The 18,430-nt window shown below is 47.1% G+C and overlaps 2 protein-coding genes across 6 annotated transcripts; one reads left to right on the forward strand and one right to left on the reverse strand.

The window, feature by feature from the left end:
- LOC117006787 (28S ribosomal protein S16, mitochondrial-like) lies at positions 1 to 794 on the forward strand. Its single transcript, XM_033079387.1, has 3 exons — positions 1 to 58; positions 156 to 413; positions 494 to 794. The coding sequence occupies exons 1-3, from the start codon at positions 46 to 48 to the stop codon at positions 649 to 651; spliced, it is 429 nt and encodes a 142-aa protein (XP_032935278.1). The 5' UTR covers positions 1 to 45; the 3' UTR covers positions 652 to 794.
- Positions 795 to 882: 88 nt separating this feature from the next.
- Positions 883 to 17,497, reverse strand: LOC117006771 (proton-associated sugar transporter A-like). 5 transcript variants are annotated; one of them, XM_033079362.2, is made up of 12 exons: positions 17,442 to 17,497; positions 16,434 to 16,510; positions 15,356 to 15,533; positions 14,303 to 14,715; positions 13,243 to 13,335; positions 12,570 to 12,794; positions 10,824 to 11,563; positions 9,387 to 9,540; positions 8,166 to 8,342; positions 7,311 to 7,516; positions 2,944 to 3,057; positions 883 to 1,129 (listed from the first exon to the last, which is right to left on the reverse strand). In XM_033079362.2, the coding sequence occupies exons 4-12, from the start codon at positions 14,703 to 14,705 to the stop codon at positions 1,013 to 1,015; spliced, it is 2,229 nt and encodes a 742-aa protein (XP_032935253.1). In that variant the 5' UTR covers positions 14,706 to 14,715; positions 15,356 to 15,533; positions 16,434 to 16,510; positions 17,442 to 17,497; the 3' UTR covers positions 883 to 1,012. The 5 variants fall into 5 exon arrangements, with proteins under 5 accessions (XP_032935253.1, XP_032935250.1, XP_032935249.1 ...); XM_033079359.1 differs by lacking the exons at positions 883 to 1,129; positions 2,944 to 3,057 and adding an exon at positions 4,054 to 7,239 and having other exon boundaries at positions 15,356 to 15,530; XM_033079358.1 differs by lacking the exons at positions 883 to 1,129; positions 2,944 to 3,057 and adding an exon at positions 4,054 to 7,239.
- Between the last annotated feature and the right edge of the window lie 933 nt (positions 17,498 to 18,430).

Below are 18,430 nucleotides of genomic sequence, written 5' to 3' on the forward strand. Positions count from 1 at the left end.
CTCTGACGCCATCAGTGTGCGCCGCGCGCGGGCCGTGCCGCCGCCATGGTGCAGCTCGGTGAGTGCGGCGGGCTCGGCTTGGCCCGGCCCGGCTTGGCTCGGCTCGGCTCGGCTCGGCTCGGCTTGGCCGTGACCGCCCCGCGCTTTCTCCGCAGGGAGCTGCCTCCTGAGGGGCCGCGGCGGCAACGTCGTCATCCGCTTCGCGCTGGGGGGCTGCACCAACCGCCCGTTCTTCCGCATCGTGGTGGCCAACAGCAGGCGCCCCCGCGACGGGAAGTACCTGGAGCAGCTCGGCTGCCTTGACCCGCTGCCCAACGCGCACGGCGAGAAGGTGGCGGGGCTCAACCTGGAGCGGCTGCGGTACTGGCTGGGCTGCGGGGCGCAGCTGTCCCGGCCCGCCGAGAAGCTCCTGGGTAGGCCTGGGGCGGGCGCCGGGGTTGTGGGGCGGGGAGGGCCCGGTTCGGCCCTGCTCTCACCGCGTCTCACCGGGCAGGGCTGGCGGGGTTCCTGCCGCTCCACCCCATGACGGTGACCGCCGCCGAGAGGCTGCGCCGGCAACGACAACGCGAGCAACAGCCCGAGGCTTCCCCTGCGGACAGCACGGCCGGGCCCGGCACCGACACCGCGCCCGGCACCGACACCGCGCCCTGACACGGCCCGGCCGGGAGAGCCTCGAGCGGCCCGGGACAGCGGCGGCCCCGGGACAGCAGCGACCCGGGACTGCACGGGCCTGGCCTGGCCCAGGACTCTCCTGCTCTGTCAGTGCATCTGGCTCCATTAAAATGTTACCTCTACACCGTCCATCTGCTGCTTTCTCAATCAGAGTTCACCGTTGCCAAATTTGGTGCATAAAAGAGGTTTTGTTGCTCTGATGCAGGTACAAGACCATTCCACAAGGCTTGTACAATATTTCCTGGGCATGCCATTGGCTCCAGGTGCTCTGCCTGCAGGAGCAGCATATCCTCTGCCAGCTGCCTGCTCCACTTGTCAAGTGTTTTGAGTCCTGGCTGTGTTACTGTAACAGAGCAGTGCAGTGGTTCAGGAGAGGCCTGGCACAGACAAATGCAAATGGAAGTGCAGCTGGTTTCTGTTTACTTTCCCCAGAGAGGTACTGAGCCTGGTTGTTCATCTAAAAGCAAAACAGAAAGCTTTTGGTGTCATGTAAAGAGGGACCAGGGAAGTAAGCTATGATTCCTATTTAGTCACATATTTGAGGCTGTTCTAAGTCTCTCCTACTTTAGATGCACCCCTGAGCTTTTTGGGTTTCCTAGGGTGCAACTCAGATGATTCTACAAATATCAGGTGAAGACAAGTTTCCAGTGTTGCATCTTAATAAAGCTGGTAGTATAACCAGCCCAACAGAAGACAAGTTGACAAAACACTTCAAGAAAAGGGCCTGGCTTGCTCTCACAATAGTGAGAAAGAGTGCTTTTATTTCTGCTCATGGGTGAAAGATGAGGTGATTAAAAAGCTGTTCTTGGAAGTGATTGAGGCTATGGAAAATGGTATTGCTTTTCTATTACACCTCCCTCTTCTATGCATTTGATGTGTTCAGCATCATATTTTCTATAAAATGGCAAGTGCACTCTGGTGCTCTGGTTTCTAGGAAATTCCTCTCTAGCTCACTCCAGGAAAGGTTTGCATCAGCAGTGTTTTTCTTACCATAATCCAAAGGTACCACACAGCTTTTCCTTTCTGGTGCTTTCCCCTTTGAACACAGATGTCTGTCTGTAATGTTTCTTTTAAGACAATTCTATGGAGCCCTGGCTTTTGGCCCAGTTTAAAAATGCAAACAAACAAAACCAAAACAAACCCCACACAAAACCTCAGCCTTACCTTGTTATTAAATAAAGCATCCCACAGTCATCTACAAGGCAGTAAAAGTTGTTTTCATGCTCTTTCCCATACCAAGAGCTCTGGGGCTGCTCTGCAGTGCAGGAGGGTGAGGGACTATTGGCATCACACACAACTTTTATATGACACAGTGGTAACAGCAGGTAAATGAAGAGTTCTAAGGAGAGTCTGGCAGTGCCTCACCTAACTCCCTCCTCATTGTCCTTGGAAGTACTGTGTTTGTCTCTTATGGACCAAATCAGTAACTTTTTCTGGATGTATAAGCTGTTCCATGTAGGTCAGAACAGTTTGTGCAGCAGTGCACAGCCTCTGGGCCCCTGTGAAGCCAGCCTGCTGTGGCAGCAGTGGGGTTCTGTGCACAGATGCACAGTACTGTGTGCCAGGACACGACAGCTCAAGCTTTTAAAACAAAAAAAAAGCCAGGCATGCTGAGCAAACAAAGCACAATTCTCAGCTGCTGTGATGCTGACAGAGATGAAGGCTCAGAACAAATTTCTAGTGCTGTGCAAATGGTGAGAGGTGCAGGGCTGGGGAAGAGGGTGTGTCTGAGGCCTGGAATTTGGTAGAGAAAACCAGCAGCAGGTAGTTGTGAGCACTGAATGGTGTTTACACTTTGGACTGAACCTGCCTTTCAGAAGATTACTTGATAGTTTTCTCTGGAGCCATGAAGAGCCTCTGTTGCTTAAGGGGGCTGTAGATAATAATGGAGTGCATTGGGATGAAAGTTCAAGGGTGTGTTGCTGTAAACACTTCACTAAATACTTCACAGCAAGAGCTTGGGCAAAAGGAGCAAACATTTTCCTTTCTTGGCAGGAAGAAGCATTGTTCTGACTCAGTTGTATTCCATCCCCTCTTCCCCAAAGAGTTGTGTGGGCTTAAAAATAATAACTGTAGTAAATAAAAAATAACTGAGAGGAACAAACTTAAAGCAGAAGCAGATCAGGCTGGCACAAAGCAAAAGCCAGGCTTGAAGAAAGCCGTGGGTGAAGCTCAAACCTCCAGCACAGTAATTCTTACAGCACTGACAGTAACGCTGGTACATTCCTCATGTTCAAGTAGCTCTCTAAGCTTGGTTGGCACTGTACTCACACAGCCCAAAATCTTCATTTCTGCTCTGATGCTGTGATTTCCTCTGCTGGCTGCTCCTCTGGCTATTGCAACAAGATTTGTTATCCTTTTTTGAGAGAAAGCTATCCCTGGATCCTAGAAAAAGCAAGAACAAACAAACAAACAAACAAGCTTACATCCATGGCTGATAATGTATCTCCCCGGCCTGCAGACTGCTACTCTGGGCATATCTTGAATTTGAATTCATCTCATTAACATTCCTCATTGCTGCTTTCTTCCTGCTCCCCAGACTTCCATATTCCACACAGGATGAAGCAACCTCCCCTTAGTTTACTGTTAACCCTCTTTGGTCTTGGCCTGTGCTGTTGTCTTACAGATCTACAGAGAACCTGGCCCACTGGGGCCGGGGGGATTGGGCAGCAAGCTGCAGTCACCCAAAATTCTCATTATTCCATGCATTTACCATTTCTGTATGAGTTATATGAGAAAGAGTGTTGACAAGGCTTTTGACATTAAAAACTTCTTGTACAGCATAGAGCACTATCTCCCCAAACCTTCAAACACAGCAAGGGTTGCAACACCAGTTAAGGATTCTAGTAAAACACCTCCAGCCAGTCCCAGTGCTGCTGCCCTGCAGCTTTTGCTGCTGTCCCACGTGTTGGAACCTGAAATTTGTCAACTGACCCCACTAGAGCAGCAGCCTGGGGCACAGGAACAGCCATTTCCCAGTGAACAGCCACAAACACCTCCTCTGCAAAAAAAGCTGGGCTAAATGAGTAATTGTGAAATAACAACCACAGGTTTGGAAATGTCTCCTTAGATAAAGAGAGGCTGGGGATCTGCCTTGGCATTTCAGCCCCTGGTACTCAAAGAATTCTCAATTTGTGTATTGGATTTATGCAATCCATTGGGTGTTGTTATGATAATGGTATCTAAAAGTTTCTGCTCTCTCCTGAGGCTCTCTTCCAGTCTGAGGGAGAGCATACATTAAGAAAGCTGCCTTTTACACAAATTCTTTTTTTAATAAAGTGTGTCTCCTATAGAGTGCAAGACGCTTACTCATTTGTAGAAAATAACTTGAGAACTCTTTAAATACTTCCCAATATAATTTATATATACATAGATACATACTATATTTATATATATAAATTTTATTCTGTTTGATTCTTGAAAAGACTTATTTTTCCAACCAAAGAACAGCAGAAGTTCTGAAATCATGAGGTTGTCTGTGAGTGACACAGCAGAGGCTGAGTGAGCTGCAGACATGCTGGAATGGTACAGGTAGCTTCATTACAAACATGTGAAAATTGGTTAGGTCTTTTCTCCATCCCTCTCCCCATTTTCCCTGCTTCTGTACATGTGTAATAAATACATTTACAAACATCCACAAATAATTGCCATGAAGTAACCTTTAATGATATGGACTTAAATCAAAATTAACCTTCATCACTTTAAAAACAGCACAGTGTAAAATCATTTTCCTGCCTAAACTCATGCATCTTTTTTTTAACCAGTAACTTGCAAATTTAGACAGAATATTTGAAGCCTTTGGATTCCAGAAGGGAAACATCAAGTTGCAGTTCACAGTTCACCAGTGACCATATACAGTTTGACAAAGGAAGAGAATAAGCAAGTAAGCAATGACTCTTTCAAAAGTTATTTCTAAGGATTTGGTGCAATTTCCAACTCTGCATGATGGTGACAGGCTCTGGGTTTTTTTCCAGACACCACTAGTATTGCTCAAAGCCCCAAATCAACACACATTGATGTTGACTGTGTATGTACCACTACATAAATACATTTTCAAAATAAAGTCCATATCCTATAAAATAGAAAAAATGTAATATAGAGTCTATTAGGCAAGGCATACAGGCATAGCAATAGTTTTATAACTGCATAAAGGTAGTTGATATTTACAGATGGAAATTGAGACAAACATTATCATCAAATACATTGATTTTATTATTTTTTTGAAGAGTTTCACAAAATGATCTGTAACTCCAGCTACCTGGAAAAGTAAAGTGCTCACAATCCATTTAGTGCAATAATGCTGGCTACAAAACTTAAGAGGAGAAAAAAAATTTAAGAACTAATACCACATTAGCTAGTGGGAGCAAACAAAAAACAAAATAATTTTTGAGTTTAAAAGTTTGAGACGATAAGGAAGAGAAATGAAGATTACAAAGCAGACTAAAAAGAAAAGAATAATTCTCCAAAGTCAAGTCTTTAGATTGTCAGAAATTAGAAGTGCCAAATGTAGTTTGTCATGCTATTTTGTCCCAGCTTTGTCCTGAACATTCTTGGAGACAGCTGTCCCATAATCAAGGAAATGGCACAGACATTCCTGCAGATACAACACCATGTAAGCCCAAAGAAATGAAAGATGAATGTACTCATCAGTCTGACAGCTGACAGTCCTTTATCTCTGAGAGCTTGACTTCGTAATTCCAGCAGTATTCCTCTGTTTAAGTTGATACTGAGTAATACAAAACTTGCTTCTAAAATACAATAATTGGGAGCAGATGATAAAAATGAGGGGTTCTTATGTATTATGTTTTCAGCACTGGATTACAGTAAACCACAACAACTAAAGATTACACATATTATTTCACCTTGGCATCATAGCATAAACTCAGGTGAACAGTGAAGTACAACTCATTTAAAATGAGTGACTCTCCAGAGAAAACCCTTCTTCTGGGTCTAGGGACCAAACATAATCTCTACCGGGATGCCATGCACAGCACATGTGAGCACCAAAATGCCCACCAGCCTTGGTAAAACTTGGCTGCCTACCCAAATACAAAGACAGGGGGTTTAAAGATAGTTTTATTAATGTGACTTTAAATTAACTCCTGGCCCTAATTAGAACTTGTAAAAATTCTCACACACCACCTTCTAAAATCAGAACAATTAAGAAATCTCTCAGACAATGAAACCCAAAGCCCTTTTACTGGTTTCACTGAGATGTGGAAGATGCAGCTCCAATTGACAAGTCACTGATCCCCAGACTTCAGAATGTCCCAAGGTAAAATTGTATAAACAAGAATGATGTGATGCAGGCTTCCATACAAATGATTTTTCTTATGAGTAAAGTTCTTGAGAGTAACCTTCTGCCCAAGGGAGGTTGATGGGAAAAGACCTTTCTCCCCAAAACTGCGTTATGGACAACTGCTAAACTGGATTATGGCCAAATCCTCCTGCTAAGTCATCACAAACCCCTGTAGTCCTAATTAAACTCTAATGAGGAAGGAAACACACACGAATTGGCAAACATCACCAAGGACACAGCCAGGACCTCCCAGTGGGGTGTGGGACCCAGGCCCACAGCGCTTTCAGCCCACAGTGGTGTCTTGTAGCAGTTCTGCTGCTGGGAGCTCTGTGCACCCACAAACCCATGGCACTTGACAGAGGACTTGCACCACCCAAGCAAGACCAGCTGCTCTCAGCCTTCCCAAAGCTTTGAGAAGCACCCTCCAGAGCCAGGCCTTCACTGGCAGAGGCTGTAGGTTGGACCTGCACCTCCCAAAGGCCTCACAGAAATCACCACGGGGTTTGCCTACCCAGTCTGCTCTGCCTGGCCAGGAGGTGGCTCCTCCTGCCCCCAAACTGTCACCATTCCCATGGTGGCAGTCCCCTGCAGCAGTGAGCTCACTGCCACTGAGAGAGCGAGGTTGTCCTGCCCAGGCACCAGACTTTCAGGTCTCCTGCCTCACGCCGGACAATGCCAGTCATCTCCCGGGATGGCAGCACCACGAGGCAGCTGGAGGGAATGGCCCCACACTTCCTGCTGCTGTGGCCCCAGGGGCACAGACAGGCCTCTGTCACCTCAGGGGAAGGACGAGCAGTGCCAGGCGCTGCTGACTCACCCCTCACCTTCCCACAGGCAGGGGAAAGCTCAGCAAAGCCAGCACAGGCCTTTCTTTCCGTTTGCCAAGCCCACTGCTGCCGTCCCAGGGCCGCACAGCCCGTCCTGTCACAACAGGGAGGCCAAGGGTGACACAGTGGGGCAGCAGAGGCTGTGGCAGCTTCTCCCATTTATTCGTTCCGCGCACGGGGCAGGAGCGGGCGCTGCTCCTCGGCGGGCGGCAGCTCCTCGGTGGGCAGCAGCTCGTAGGTGACACAGAGGGAGGAGAAGAGGCAGCCCAGGAAGGACACCAGGCTGGAGAAGTACATGGCACTGCTGGCACTGCCAACAGCCGCCGTCAGCGGGCCCATGGCCACGGCCACGAGGATCTGCGCCAGGAAGTACTGGCAGCTCAGCAGGGAGATGTCAACGCCCATCCCGCGCCGCGTGCCCTCCGCCTGCGAGCCTACGAACTGTGGGGACACAGCCACAGAGTGAGGGAGTGTCCCCAGGGCTGCTGTCCCCTCCCCAGCCCGGGGCTCACCTCTCGGCTCTGGTAGTAGTCGCAGAGCAGGGAGTAGGGCAGCGTGCAGAGCGTGGCGAACAGAATGCCGTAGGTGGCACACAGGGACAGCAGCACGTAGACATTCCTGGAGAGCGTGGCCAGGCCTGTGCCCAGCCCAAAGGCCAAATATGCCACAAAGTACAGTGTCCGTGTGCTAAACCGCTCCTCCAGCTTCTCCAGCATGGCTGCAAGGAAATGGGACAGCTTTGGGGTGAACTGCAGCCCTCCCACTGCCACTGGGCAGTGGGGCTGAGGGGCCCACCCTTGCTTAGACAGCCATGTCTCAGTGACAACCACTACACCTCTGAGGAACTGGTGCCTTGCACGTGAGAGCCAAGCACCCCCTCCAAATCTGGCTGCCATGATGCAGCATTGCTGCCCTATCTGCAGAGGGAATGGCAGAGCTGACGCCTGGCAGTGCCCCTGTCCCAGAGGGGTGGGCAGCAGAGGCATGACATACATGACAAAGTGCTGGGGTGGCACATGACACTGAGTGCTTCTGGGACACACAGGCACTGGGTGGTGCTGCACCAGAATTATGCTTATGGTGACTGCATGTATCTCTGTATTCAATGTACATTGAAAATGCCACTTGAGAAAGGAACCACATCCTAAGAGAGATGTTTTCACTGGATTGCTGACCTCACCTGCTGTCAGTGCAGGCCAAGCTAAATTAGCAGAGGTAACAGGGTGAGAAAGAGCTCCCTGCTATAGCACTTGTGCCTTGTGGTAGGCTGTGTGCAACATAAACACCGGCCTACTTGTTGCAGAAACACCACTTCTAAGAAATATATCTTTTCCCAAAGCAGTGGTTAAGAGGGCTGTACCAAGTACCTGAATAGAAAGCAGCACTGAATGCATAGATGCACATTCCCCAGCAGCCCATGGTGACCCCAGTGTTGTACTTCTGATACTCATCTGAGTTGTGAGGTGCTTTTGGGTTCCCTTGGAACACTACTTCTCCCATGAAGTCAGTATAGAAGAGTAACATCCCCTCAAATGAAAGCCACCCTGCAAGAAGCAAGAAGTAACCTATTAGGATTTCAGAATACCTGTTTCCCCTTGTAAGCTTACATGGATGTTATCAGCTGTATCCCAAATCACACCCTAGGACAGGTTGTGCAACCTGAGTGTTACATAACACTCAGCCACATTTATCTGAGACCGCTGCTCCCCGTGCATAATGCTGCAATGTTTGTTAAAGACATCAGGCTTTTAAAGACCAAGATTTACCATTTGAATTCCTCAGTGGAAACCTCAAGGCTGACTAAAGGCCACAGAATACTGGTTTAACAAGACAGAAAAATAGGTGACAGCAATCTGAGCTGTCTTCAGGTTCTGACAGGACACAGTGCTCAGTTTAACAGAGTGGCTCATCCCATAGTAATTTCAGGTTGCTGTTATCCTCCCACATAGGAGTGGAAGGAGTGCTTCTTTTGTCATGATTGCAGCCTCCAGAGTGCCTCTGACAGAGTTAAAAACTCTGCTCACAAATTGGCACCAAGGCCATTGATGTAGACAATCCCTTAATTCCTTTCACAGCCAATGAGTATTAATTACCTGGTCCCTTCTGTCCAATTTTGTGTAATGACTGCAAGCCCTTCCTAAACACCAGTCACACACTGGTGAAGAGTAAAGGTAACACTACACTGGCTACAGGCACTCCTGCAATGCCATGTTCCACAGCTCTTGGCCTGTTCTGGGAGCCCTGTACATAAGCAGTCAGAGGGAGGAAATAAACACCAGTCTCAGGGTGTAAGCACAGAAATACAACCAATCTCATCTTTCTGCTTGGTGTGAACATTCCCCTTAAGATGTGATGATTTAGGCTGTTGTTGTTCCTTTTCTAGGAACACAAGCTTTACTGCTTTGCTGGGGTGTTTGGGTTTTTTTTCCCTTTCTAAGTGTTCTAAGAAGCGACCTCATTGGCATCTATATGGAAGAAATCAAGTTTTCTCTAGTTAGCAGCCACAGCAGCAACAGATAAAATATTGAAAAAGGTTCACCCGAGGTGGAGTCCTTCATGTTGAAGGCAAGAGGGCACTTTGGGAGTACCTAGGAAGTGGTTGATGCAGAGGTTCCGGAGAGCCTTGGGCATGTGGCAGATGGTGGAGCACAGCAGCTTCACGGACAGGGGCTGCTCCGAGGGCTCGCCCGATTCATTCAGCTCGCTCTCGTACTTCACCCCATTCAGCAGGATGTTAGCAACCTGCACCATAACAACTGCCAGGTCAGTAAGGGAAGCACAAACATCCTTTAAGCAGATGTATGCAATATTGCACACCTATCTGATCATCTGCAAGTTAAACTCTGCTGCTGGAGTATGTTGATGTGGAGGTTAAGAAGTGTATTGGACTGGAACAAGAGACAAATGGCAGCACTGCACTGTAGCTTTCAGAATGCTTGAACCAGTTCTCTTCCCTTCATTAGGGTACTTGGTAACCACATTCAGATGCACAGGCACAGCAGGAATGCATAAGTTCCACTGCATTTACAGGAGCTGTACCCACTTTCAGGTGAATGTGGATCCTGAAGTTTTAGAGACACTGAGGAAGAAGAGGATGAGTTTAATTGAAACATATTAGCACTGCTTGCTAACCTCGATGCTCAACCTCAGTGTGCCCAGTATGTAAAATCCTGGCCCTAACAAAGTCTGTTCTCACAAACTGGGTCAAAGTACAGCAACAACAAACAAAACAAACAAAAAACAAAGCAAAACAAACAAAAAACAAAGCAAAACAAAGCAAAACAAAGCAAAACAAAGCAAAACAAAGCAAAACAAAGCAAAACAAAGCAAAACAAAGCAAAACAAAGCAAAACAAAGCAAAACAAAGCAAAACAAAAAACCACCCGCCCAAAAAAAAATTTAAATTAAATAAAAAAATCCCCAAACCAAACAAAAAAAATAACAGAGGACCGTTTACCTCATCCCAGATCATAAAAAAATGGGCCAGCATGCAGAGGTCTCAGACATTCCAAGTTATCACCAACAGTGGGAGGTGAGGTCAGAGTCTTATCCCTCAGTAAGGGAAAGCTCACCTCCCTGATGGAGCCAGATGTAATGACTGCCATAAGGAGAAGCTCATGGGAGAATCCTATCCCTGGCCCTATTTTGCAGGTCTTTCTGTGGAAAGGGAAGACACAGGCTCAATAAAAACATGACCTTTTCTGTTCTCATGTGGTAGCTCCCTTGGTAGTGAAGCAGGACTAAAAATACTGACCTAACTCTCACAACTGGCCCAGTTAAGAGTGAGGCATTCCCATTTCTGCCATCTTAACAAAGGCAGCTGACAGGCTGTCAGACATAATTCACACTCTACCCACTACTTTACTGATAGTCATAGCAGGTGTGCTGTTCCCATCATGACTTTTATGAGGAAGCTGTCACAAGAGTCTTTCATGAATAATTTGTGCACCACACATTTAAAACTATATGAAGAGATTAATAACACTCATGTTTACATGGTCATATCATTGATTTCCTGCTCTTACCTGTTGGCTGAAGGTTACATTTCTTCTTCTGTTATTCTCTGAGCAGTGTCCTGTTACAGCATCTGGAATGGCCAAGGTCTGAGGTCTTTTCAAGATCCCTGATGACCGTGGCTTTATTGCATCCAGTGAGCCCACTCTCAGCACATCACTATCAGCCCCTGATGTTAAGCTGCTCTCCCCTTGCTCCAGAATTCCATTTGTTCCATGGTAACAGCCATCAGGCACCCGAGGAAAGCTGACACTGACAGGCTGCCTGGACAAACTAGCTGGAAGTGTCATGTAACTATTATGCCCTCCTGTAAAACAGTCTATAAGCACACTGTCAATATTTGAAGTCCCAAAGGATGATGCAAACTCATTAATTCCCGTCAAAGAATTGTCTCTGCTGATAAAACTCCCGTATTTTGGCGTGAGTGGGCTCATGGGGGAAACAGGACTCGTAAAACTTGCATGTAACTGAGCTGAGTTATGAGAAGCAGAGTTTTCATTTACACTGTCCTCAAAGAAGAAAGGTGGAGAAGGAGGGAGAGGAAGACTTGGACTTTTCATCACCTTTTTCTTCCTGTTAGAGGACTTTAAGGGTCTCTCTGGAATGCTAACTAGAGTCAGCACAGTAGCAATAGTCAGTACAACTGAGGTGAAGACATAGATGACACGAAGTTGCCCTCCTACAGCTTTTCCAAAACTGGTTTTATCCCAGTGTATTCCTCCAACAACATAACCAAAGCCACCTCCAAGACCTGGTGGAAAAACAGAGCTAAGATTATCTTCCCTATCCAGTCCCACAAGTCAGTAGCAGCACAGCATCACTTGTCTAATGAATCATGAGTAGAATCTGACATTTCTGTTTTAGCATTTGACCCCTTTCCACTTCAAATGCACTAATAAACACAGCTGTGCCAGAAGGAGAGTCTGGATGTACTGACACAGTACAGAAAGAGGGAGAAAGTGCTGTGAAAGTGATAATGCAAATAATTAAAAATTACAATTTTTCTTTGCCAAGAACAAAACACCTTACCTTTAGCTATTTCAGTCCGTAAACAGAAGTGTCCACCAGCCTTGTGACAAGGCTCTGCAATCATTCAGCTAAGACTGTTTTCCTGAAAGTGAAAATCCATTTTCCTCATATGAGGAATGTAGATTTAACTAAGACAGATCCAATCACTTCAGAAGTGTAGCAAGCTCATTACTCAGCATTGTGCTGACAGCCACAAAACTGCCTCTGTGTTACTACCGGTGAACAGGGAAGTCTGAGAGCACCTCTTTCTCTCTCCATTCACATGGTAAAAGTCTTACAACACTCTCCTTTCTTGCTCACAAACACATTTAAGAGTGTGGAATAGTCTCCTAGAGCAGGGTAGCACAGCAATTGAAGATGACAGCAGTGAGGATCAACAGCACCCAGTGTGCACTTTCACCTCCAACAGAGCAGCTACAAGACACACATTACACACCTGCAGGAAGCCAAACCTCCTCCCTCAAGGGATAATTTTGTTTCCATAGGTCTTACAAAATATGTGAGGCACCTCCAGATGAACAACCCAAGACTGTATCTTGTTTGAGTTCAGGTAGTTACAAAACCCTTTGCAATGAGTAGATTTTTTTTTTGCAGTTAATTAGTGATATCTCTCAGCATTTGGTCATTATGCTTATTCAGGAAAAGACCAGCATTTACACCCTGCTTTCTCACAGCAGGGCTTGTTTACTCAGGGCTTACATCTCCCAGGAAGCACCAAGAAAACATACCTGCTAACAAAGCATGGATGTTGAGGCCCCTGTCTTGATCCACTGGGCTGCACACATCCATCATGTAGGCATGACTGGGATTGTCTGCTGAATCTGCACTGAAGTCCATGAGGACAACACCACAGATTGTCAGGATGATGCCCCATTTGTGGTTATTCTCAGTGTCAGACAAGGCACTCCCTATATCTTTGCCATTCAGCATAAGTGAGAGCCCAAGCAATGCTCCTGGGAACAAAACCAAAACAAAATCAGTCACTATTTGTGAGGAAGCCTGCAGAGCTCCAGACTCCAAAAGCATTATTGTACCTGCACAGCCTTGCAGCAAGTGCTCTTGCTCTTGTTCATACCAATGCAGCCTGGGAAATTAGTGTTGCTTATAGGATACACATAATCCTTTTCCACTCCTTGAGCTAAACAAACATTTAGAGTTTACTTTGGCCAAAACCATCCACATTCTCGACCCTCAAAACATCCTTTCAGACTCTAAGCAGTTTTTATGTGTGGATCTCCAGCTGCCAAGCATCAGCTCAGTGTCACTCACCATCTTCTTCAGACCCAAAACACCCAACACCTCAGGAGCATTTTGTTCAGCCTAGTGCCACAAGGGATGTCACAGAAGAAAGATGCACAAGGTTTTTTCAAGTGTTATGCCCATCACTTCTAAAAGACACACCTACTGCTAAAACCAGAATGAAAGGTCTTCTCCTCCCAAATCTTGATGTGCATCTGTCACTCCAGGCTCCCAGCAAAGGCTGTAGCAAAAACCCTAGAAAAAAGGAACCACCAATGAACACGATTTTTCTACAAGTGTGTCTCACAGAGGAGCTAAAACAGGCATGCCTTAAAAGGCAGGAGAACCACAGAGCAGTGACACCCCCCAGTCAGCACTGGTCACCCAGGGGCACACACCACACACTGCCTGGCATTGCTCACTGCAGGGCACTTCATTCTGCATCAGCAACACAGAGTTTGACACCAGCTGAAGAGTCAGAGTACAAGCTACACATTCTTAAGCACTCTGTTCCTTATAAGCTATTTCATTTATCCCATATTTAGATGTGAGATCCCCTTTTCTAATGATTAGCTTGCAAAACAGTAGGAAGCAAATATGCAAGTAGGAAAGGTGCCTGTATTAATCTGTGCCAGGCTGTTAAGGGGAGCCCATCTCTTCTTCTGAAGCACATGTTGTGAGTACAAGAACAGGCAAAACAAAATTTTCCAAGTGGTCTCCATAGTAATGGATACAGTCCCAGCCTTGCCTCTGTGCTAAGGCAAGTAATTCAATGCCTGTGTCACCAGTGGTGGATGGTCTTTCATCACTGGAACACCTCATTTGTTTCAGAAAGTTAAACAGAAGGCAATCCCACTCTGCTTTTTTTCACACACCTTTGAAAACTGTGTCTGTATGCTTTTTTTCATGGGGACATACATGGATACACCAATCTTCTTATGTTTGTTTTTAAATACAGGAATAGAGCAACCAAAGCTTACCCTCACACAGATTTTAAGAGGTTGAGAAGCTATTAAAAGAACAAATCTTTAGAGCACGTTGGTCTTATTTCAGGTGGGGCACAGCAAGAATTATCCTCCTATTTGTTTGTCTAAAATTATGGTCAGTACTTCTTAACCTCGAGAGAATATATTCATGAACAGCTGAGGTACTGCAAACAAAAAATTAAAAATACCCATAGAGGAAAAAATAAGAGGGAAGAAACAGCATCAAGAAAAGTTACCTAATATAGGGCTGATGAACCACACCATTCCATAGAGCTGGTCTGGAAGCCCCATCTGGAGCAGCACAGGGGTAACATAGGCTGTTTCCATGGCATAGCTGAACTCAAGCCCAAAGAGAATGCACCCATTGAAAAGGAGTTCCAAGAAAGACCTCTGAGGCTGGAGATCCCCAAAGTCAACCAGATCAATAGGACAGGGAGTGTTTGGTGGTGGTGGTGGTGAAGGCCGGATGTGTTTCCGCCTTTTCGGGTGTCTCTTGAAGTTGTTGGCCCGGTGACTTATGTGCCGTGTGGGCAGTCCAGAATAGCCTGGGACTGGTGACCTCCAGACTTCCTGAGAAGCCACACCTGACAGGAGGGCAGCATCGCTGACAGGGCTTGGTGCAGATGGTGGAATCATCATGGGTAGGGGTCTGGAAGACAAATAGCTCAGAACAAAATGGTTGAGGTAAGATAAACTTTGCTTAATTTTTTTTACTGAAGTTCAAGTGATTTCTCAACATTTCACATATGAAGTGTGGCCTTTGTGTCAGTTACAACCTCTTCTATCCATCTCTTGATGGAAGGCATTTGTGTTTTATGGGCACAAATGACACACCACTGTCTAGGTAAGTATTTGCCTACCATCACAGGGGATTAAGATTGAAATATTTAAAACAATTAACAGTCACAGAAGTTACACTTCCCAGAAGTTCCCAATGGGTCAGCAAAGCATTTACATTTATGTGGAATTCACTTGACTTAAACTCACTCAAGCTAAAAAAAGCAAATCACAACCTCAGTCTTTGTGTTTACAATCATGCAAAGCTGTGGCCTGGCAGGAGATTGCAGACCCCTGCTGCAACATGAAATCACTTTGGCAAAAAATCCTTTCACTACTGATCATACCACTCCTGCTGCCTGTGCTGAGGCCAAGGCTTAATGCAACACCTTTTTCTCAATGACCAAGTTTTGTTTTACTCCTATTTCCATCCCTCAAAGCAGCAGAAGTATCTCCATTGCAAGGACAGGGTCTGATCCTTAGGAATTGAATCATGAGAAGAAGATACATACCCCACAAGCCACCCTCAGAACTGCTACTCCTCTTTCAGTGCTTAATGGTACCCAAATGCTGAATAGGCTCCTTGGATCTCATCAGAATCACTTCTGCAGCCAAAGTGTGCACAGTGTGGTGGGTAAAACAGCCAAATGGTTTCCAAAATAGCACATCAGATAGATGCCAACAGATCTGCTGCATAAACGAACCACATGTGATTTCTTGATTCTTTTTGCCAGAAATGGAAACAGCTCATGAGTGAATTCTGACCTTTTCTTTATGCCTCCTTGCCCACAGACCAAAGCTGCTGCTGCACAAGAACAGCTCCACATCACCCCATCCCTCTTCAGAAAACCCTCACAACTGCACACTAGTGAGTAAAACAAGTGTCTTACTTTTTTGATTACAGTTCCCATGGGGAAAAAACTCCAAGCTCCTTTAATCTTTGGCTGTACAGCACTCCCCTAAATCTCATGTTTTCTGCTTCTTCATCTGGTGCATTCCATACACTAGTCTTCCTTTCAGTAGCCCTTATTCTACACAAAGCCACAATTTATTGCATATTCCCAATTATTGCAGAACTCCATAACCCATGTTTACCATCATGCTAACCCAAGCATTGCTAAGCATGGTGAATAATTCCTGCACAGACCAATCCCCAGCTCCATGAAGGGACCCAGAGAGACCAGACAACATAAAACTGACTGCCAAGCCCCTCACAGAAGATTGCAGTTGGAGTAACTTGAGTGCATTTGGGGGCCAAGGAGGATAAGGAAGGATGAGAGTGAGACGACATCTCTCAAAATATTGCTAACATTGTATGAAGGGTTTCCTCAGGACTGCTGCTCCTCAGACCAAGGTGCACAAGAGAGAACAAGCAATTCAAAATCCCAGTTGCGCATCTTGACAACCTTCACCTCATACAGCACCAACAGCAAGCTGCATCTTCCTGGGAAAGCTCATTAGCCACTAAGTCCCACACAAGGACCAGCACAAAGAGAAGCGTACAGAGACTTTGTGAAGACATCTGACACTGGTTCTGCAAATTACTGAAAACTTCTTATGACCCATGTCTCTCACATGCAGAGTACTTACTTTGCAGAGTACTTTTATCAGCCTCCAGGACAAAGTAATTTCCTCACAATGAGAATTTGTTAAAAATGGGGAGATACCTGAAAGAAGATATAATGAAAACCCAATCAGATTCCTGGCAGTTGCTCTAACAACCCTTTCACAGAACCAGGACAATGAAGAGGAGCTAGCAGCCCCTTCAGTTCTATTGTATCTTGCCATAACACAGCGGGTGTTATCTCCTGATCTTCATCTATCAGTTTAATTTCATACTAGATCCTCCTTTATCTTCCTGCTCTTTACTGCATATTGCAAAGTAATTGCATTCCAAGTCATAAGTGACAATGTTTTAGTGATATAAGAACCCATATGCATGGTTCAAAAATACACATGGTGACGTGCAATTACTTGAAATGAAAGGCTATTATTGACATCATGTCACTGGTCCAGCAGGAAATCAGTGTAAAACTGAACTATTCCATAATCCCCCATTTTCCTCAACTTACTGATTATTCACAGAAAGACATCTCAAACCTGCCCTCAGGTAAATCTACGTGGTGATGGCAACAACGAGGCAGAAACCTCTCCCGTAGTGTGGCTGCCAGCCCCCATGTCAATAGTTATTCGGGATTTCTGGCATTTGATGTCTGCACATCACATCTGGAGGTGATGCTGGCTCTGCCGCTGCCATCCGCACAAACGCGTGTGCACAGGCAATGTGCTCGGCAGGCAGGGGCGCCCACCCTCAGCGCTACGCCGAAAATAAGTCTTTACTTTGCCGGCAGAACCTGGTTCGCGTCGGCTGCCGAGAGCTCTAAAAACCCCAGAGTCACGGGCTGGGCGGGGGAAGGCCGGCCCTGACCCTGGTGCTGACCCGGCCCATCCTTTGTGCCGGCCGGGCAGGAGCGGCGGGGCGGGGCCGCCCACCCCTCCCGGCCCTCCCGGCCCCTCCCGGCCCCTCCGGCCCGGCCGCCAGCGCGCAGCGACTCCCGCGCCCCCGGCCCGGCCGCTGCTCCCGCCCCGCCGCCTCACCTGCCCAGCCCGGCCCGGCCCGGCCCGGCCCGGCCCGCACTGCGCCGCGCCGTGACGCCACCGGCCCCGCCCCGCCATTCGGCAGAGCCGCCCCCGCCGGGCCGCACCGCCCCCGAGAGTCCACGAGCGCACCCGAGAGCCCCCGAGAGACTCCGAGAGCCCCCCGAGAGACTCCGAGAGCCCCCGAGAGCCTCCGGAGAGCCCCCGACAGCCCCCCGAGAGATCCCCGAGCACCCCCGAGAGCCCCCCGAGAACTCCCGAGAGACCCCGAGAGCTCCCCGAGAGCCCCCCGAGAACTCCCGAGAGACCCCGAAGCCCCCGAGCGCCCCCGAGCGCCCCCGAACGCCCCCGAGCCCCCGGGGCGGAGGGGCCTGCCCTGCTCACGGCGGTACCGCCGCCGCACCGGGGCCGTGCAGCCATAGAACATGCTGCACTTCTCTGATTAACAGTATTTTCCTTTCTAGGCTAAAGAAATTAAGCAATTTTATTTTCCAGTATTTTCCAGTTTTTATATTTTGGGCTTTTGTTTCAAATTTCCTCACGGAGACACAATCATGTAGTGCAGTCCGCTCTACTTTTAAAATAAAACTTAAAATTCAGAACCTTAAGCATTCTTAATTTTATCCTCAGAGGTTATCGTAACACTGCAAGAATCCCTAGCATATATTAGTATTTAGGTCTTGTAGAATTTGTTGTAGCAGGAAGGTGGCACATAAATCACTAGTCATAGTAGGAATAAAAGGAATTGTGCCATTTGTCTATAGAAAAGCAGCTCTAATTCATGCGATAGAGGGTGCAATCACATTTGGAAAAGATGCCAAAGAGCACTGTCTGAGGCAAGTAGGGTTCAGCTGGGGGACAAGCTCATATAAAACCTGCCAAGAAAGTGTGAGAAATCGGGATAATCTTGCAGCACACCAGGAGAGGCACAAGAGATCACTCCACATTCTTACTGCCATGGATTTCCTGCCACCTGACCTGTGTTGTTC

Source organism: Catharus ustulatus, chromosome 24 (genome assembly GCF_009819885.2).
Source record: "Catharus ustulatus isolate bCatUst1 chromosome 24, bCatUst1.pri.v2, whole genome shotgun sequence".
NCBI classification, from domain to species: domain Eukaryota; kingdom Metazoa; phylum Chordata; class Aves; order Passeriformes; family Turdidae; genus Catharus; species Catharus ustulatus.

Coding starts and splice junctions, on each gene's coding strand:
- LOC117006787 (XM_033079387.1), top strand. Junction 414..493: donor GCCCGCCGAGAAGCTCCTGG/GTAGGCCTGGGG, acceptor CTCACCGGGCAG/GGCTGGCGGGGTTCCTGCCG.
- LOC117006771 (XM_033079361.1), bottom strand. CDS start 14,705: ATGATGATTCCACCATCTGCACCAAGCCCTGTCAGCGATGCTGCCCTC. Junction 11,564..12,569: donor CATCCATGCTTTGTTAGCAG/GTATGTTTTCTT, acceptor TTTTTCCACCAG/GTCTTGGAGGTGGCTTTGGT. Junction 7,240..7,310: donor ACTACTACCAGAGCCGAGAG/GTGAGCCCCGGG, acceptor GTGTCCCCACAG/TTCGTAGGCTCGCAGGCGGA.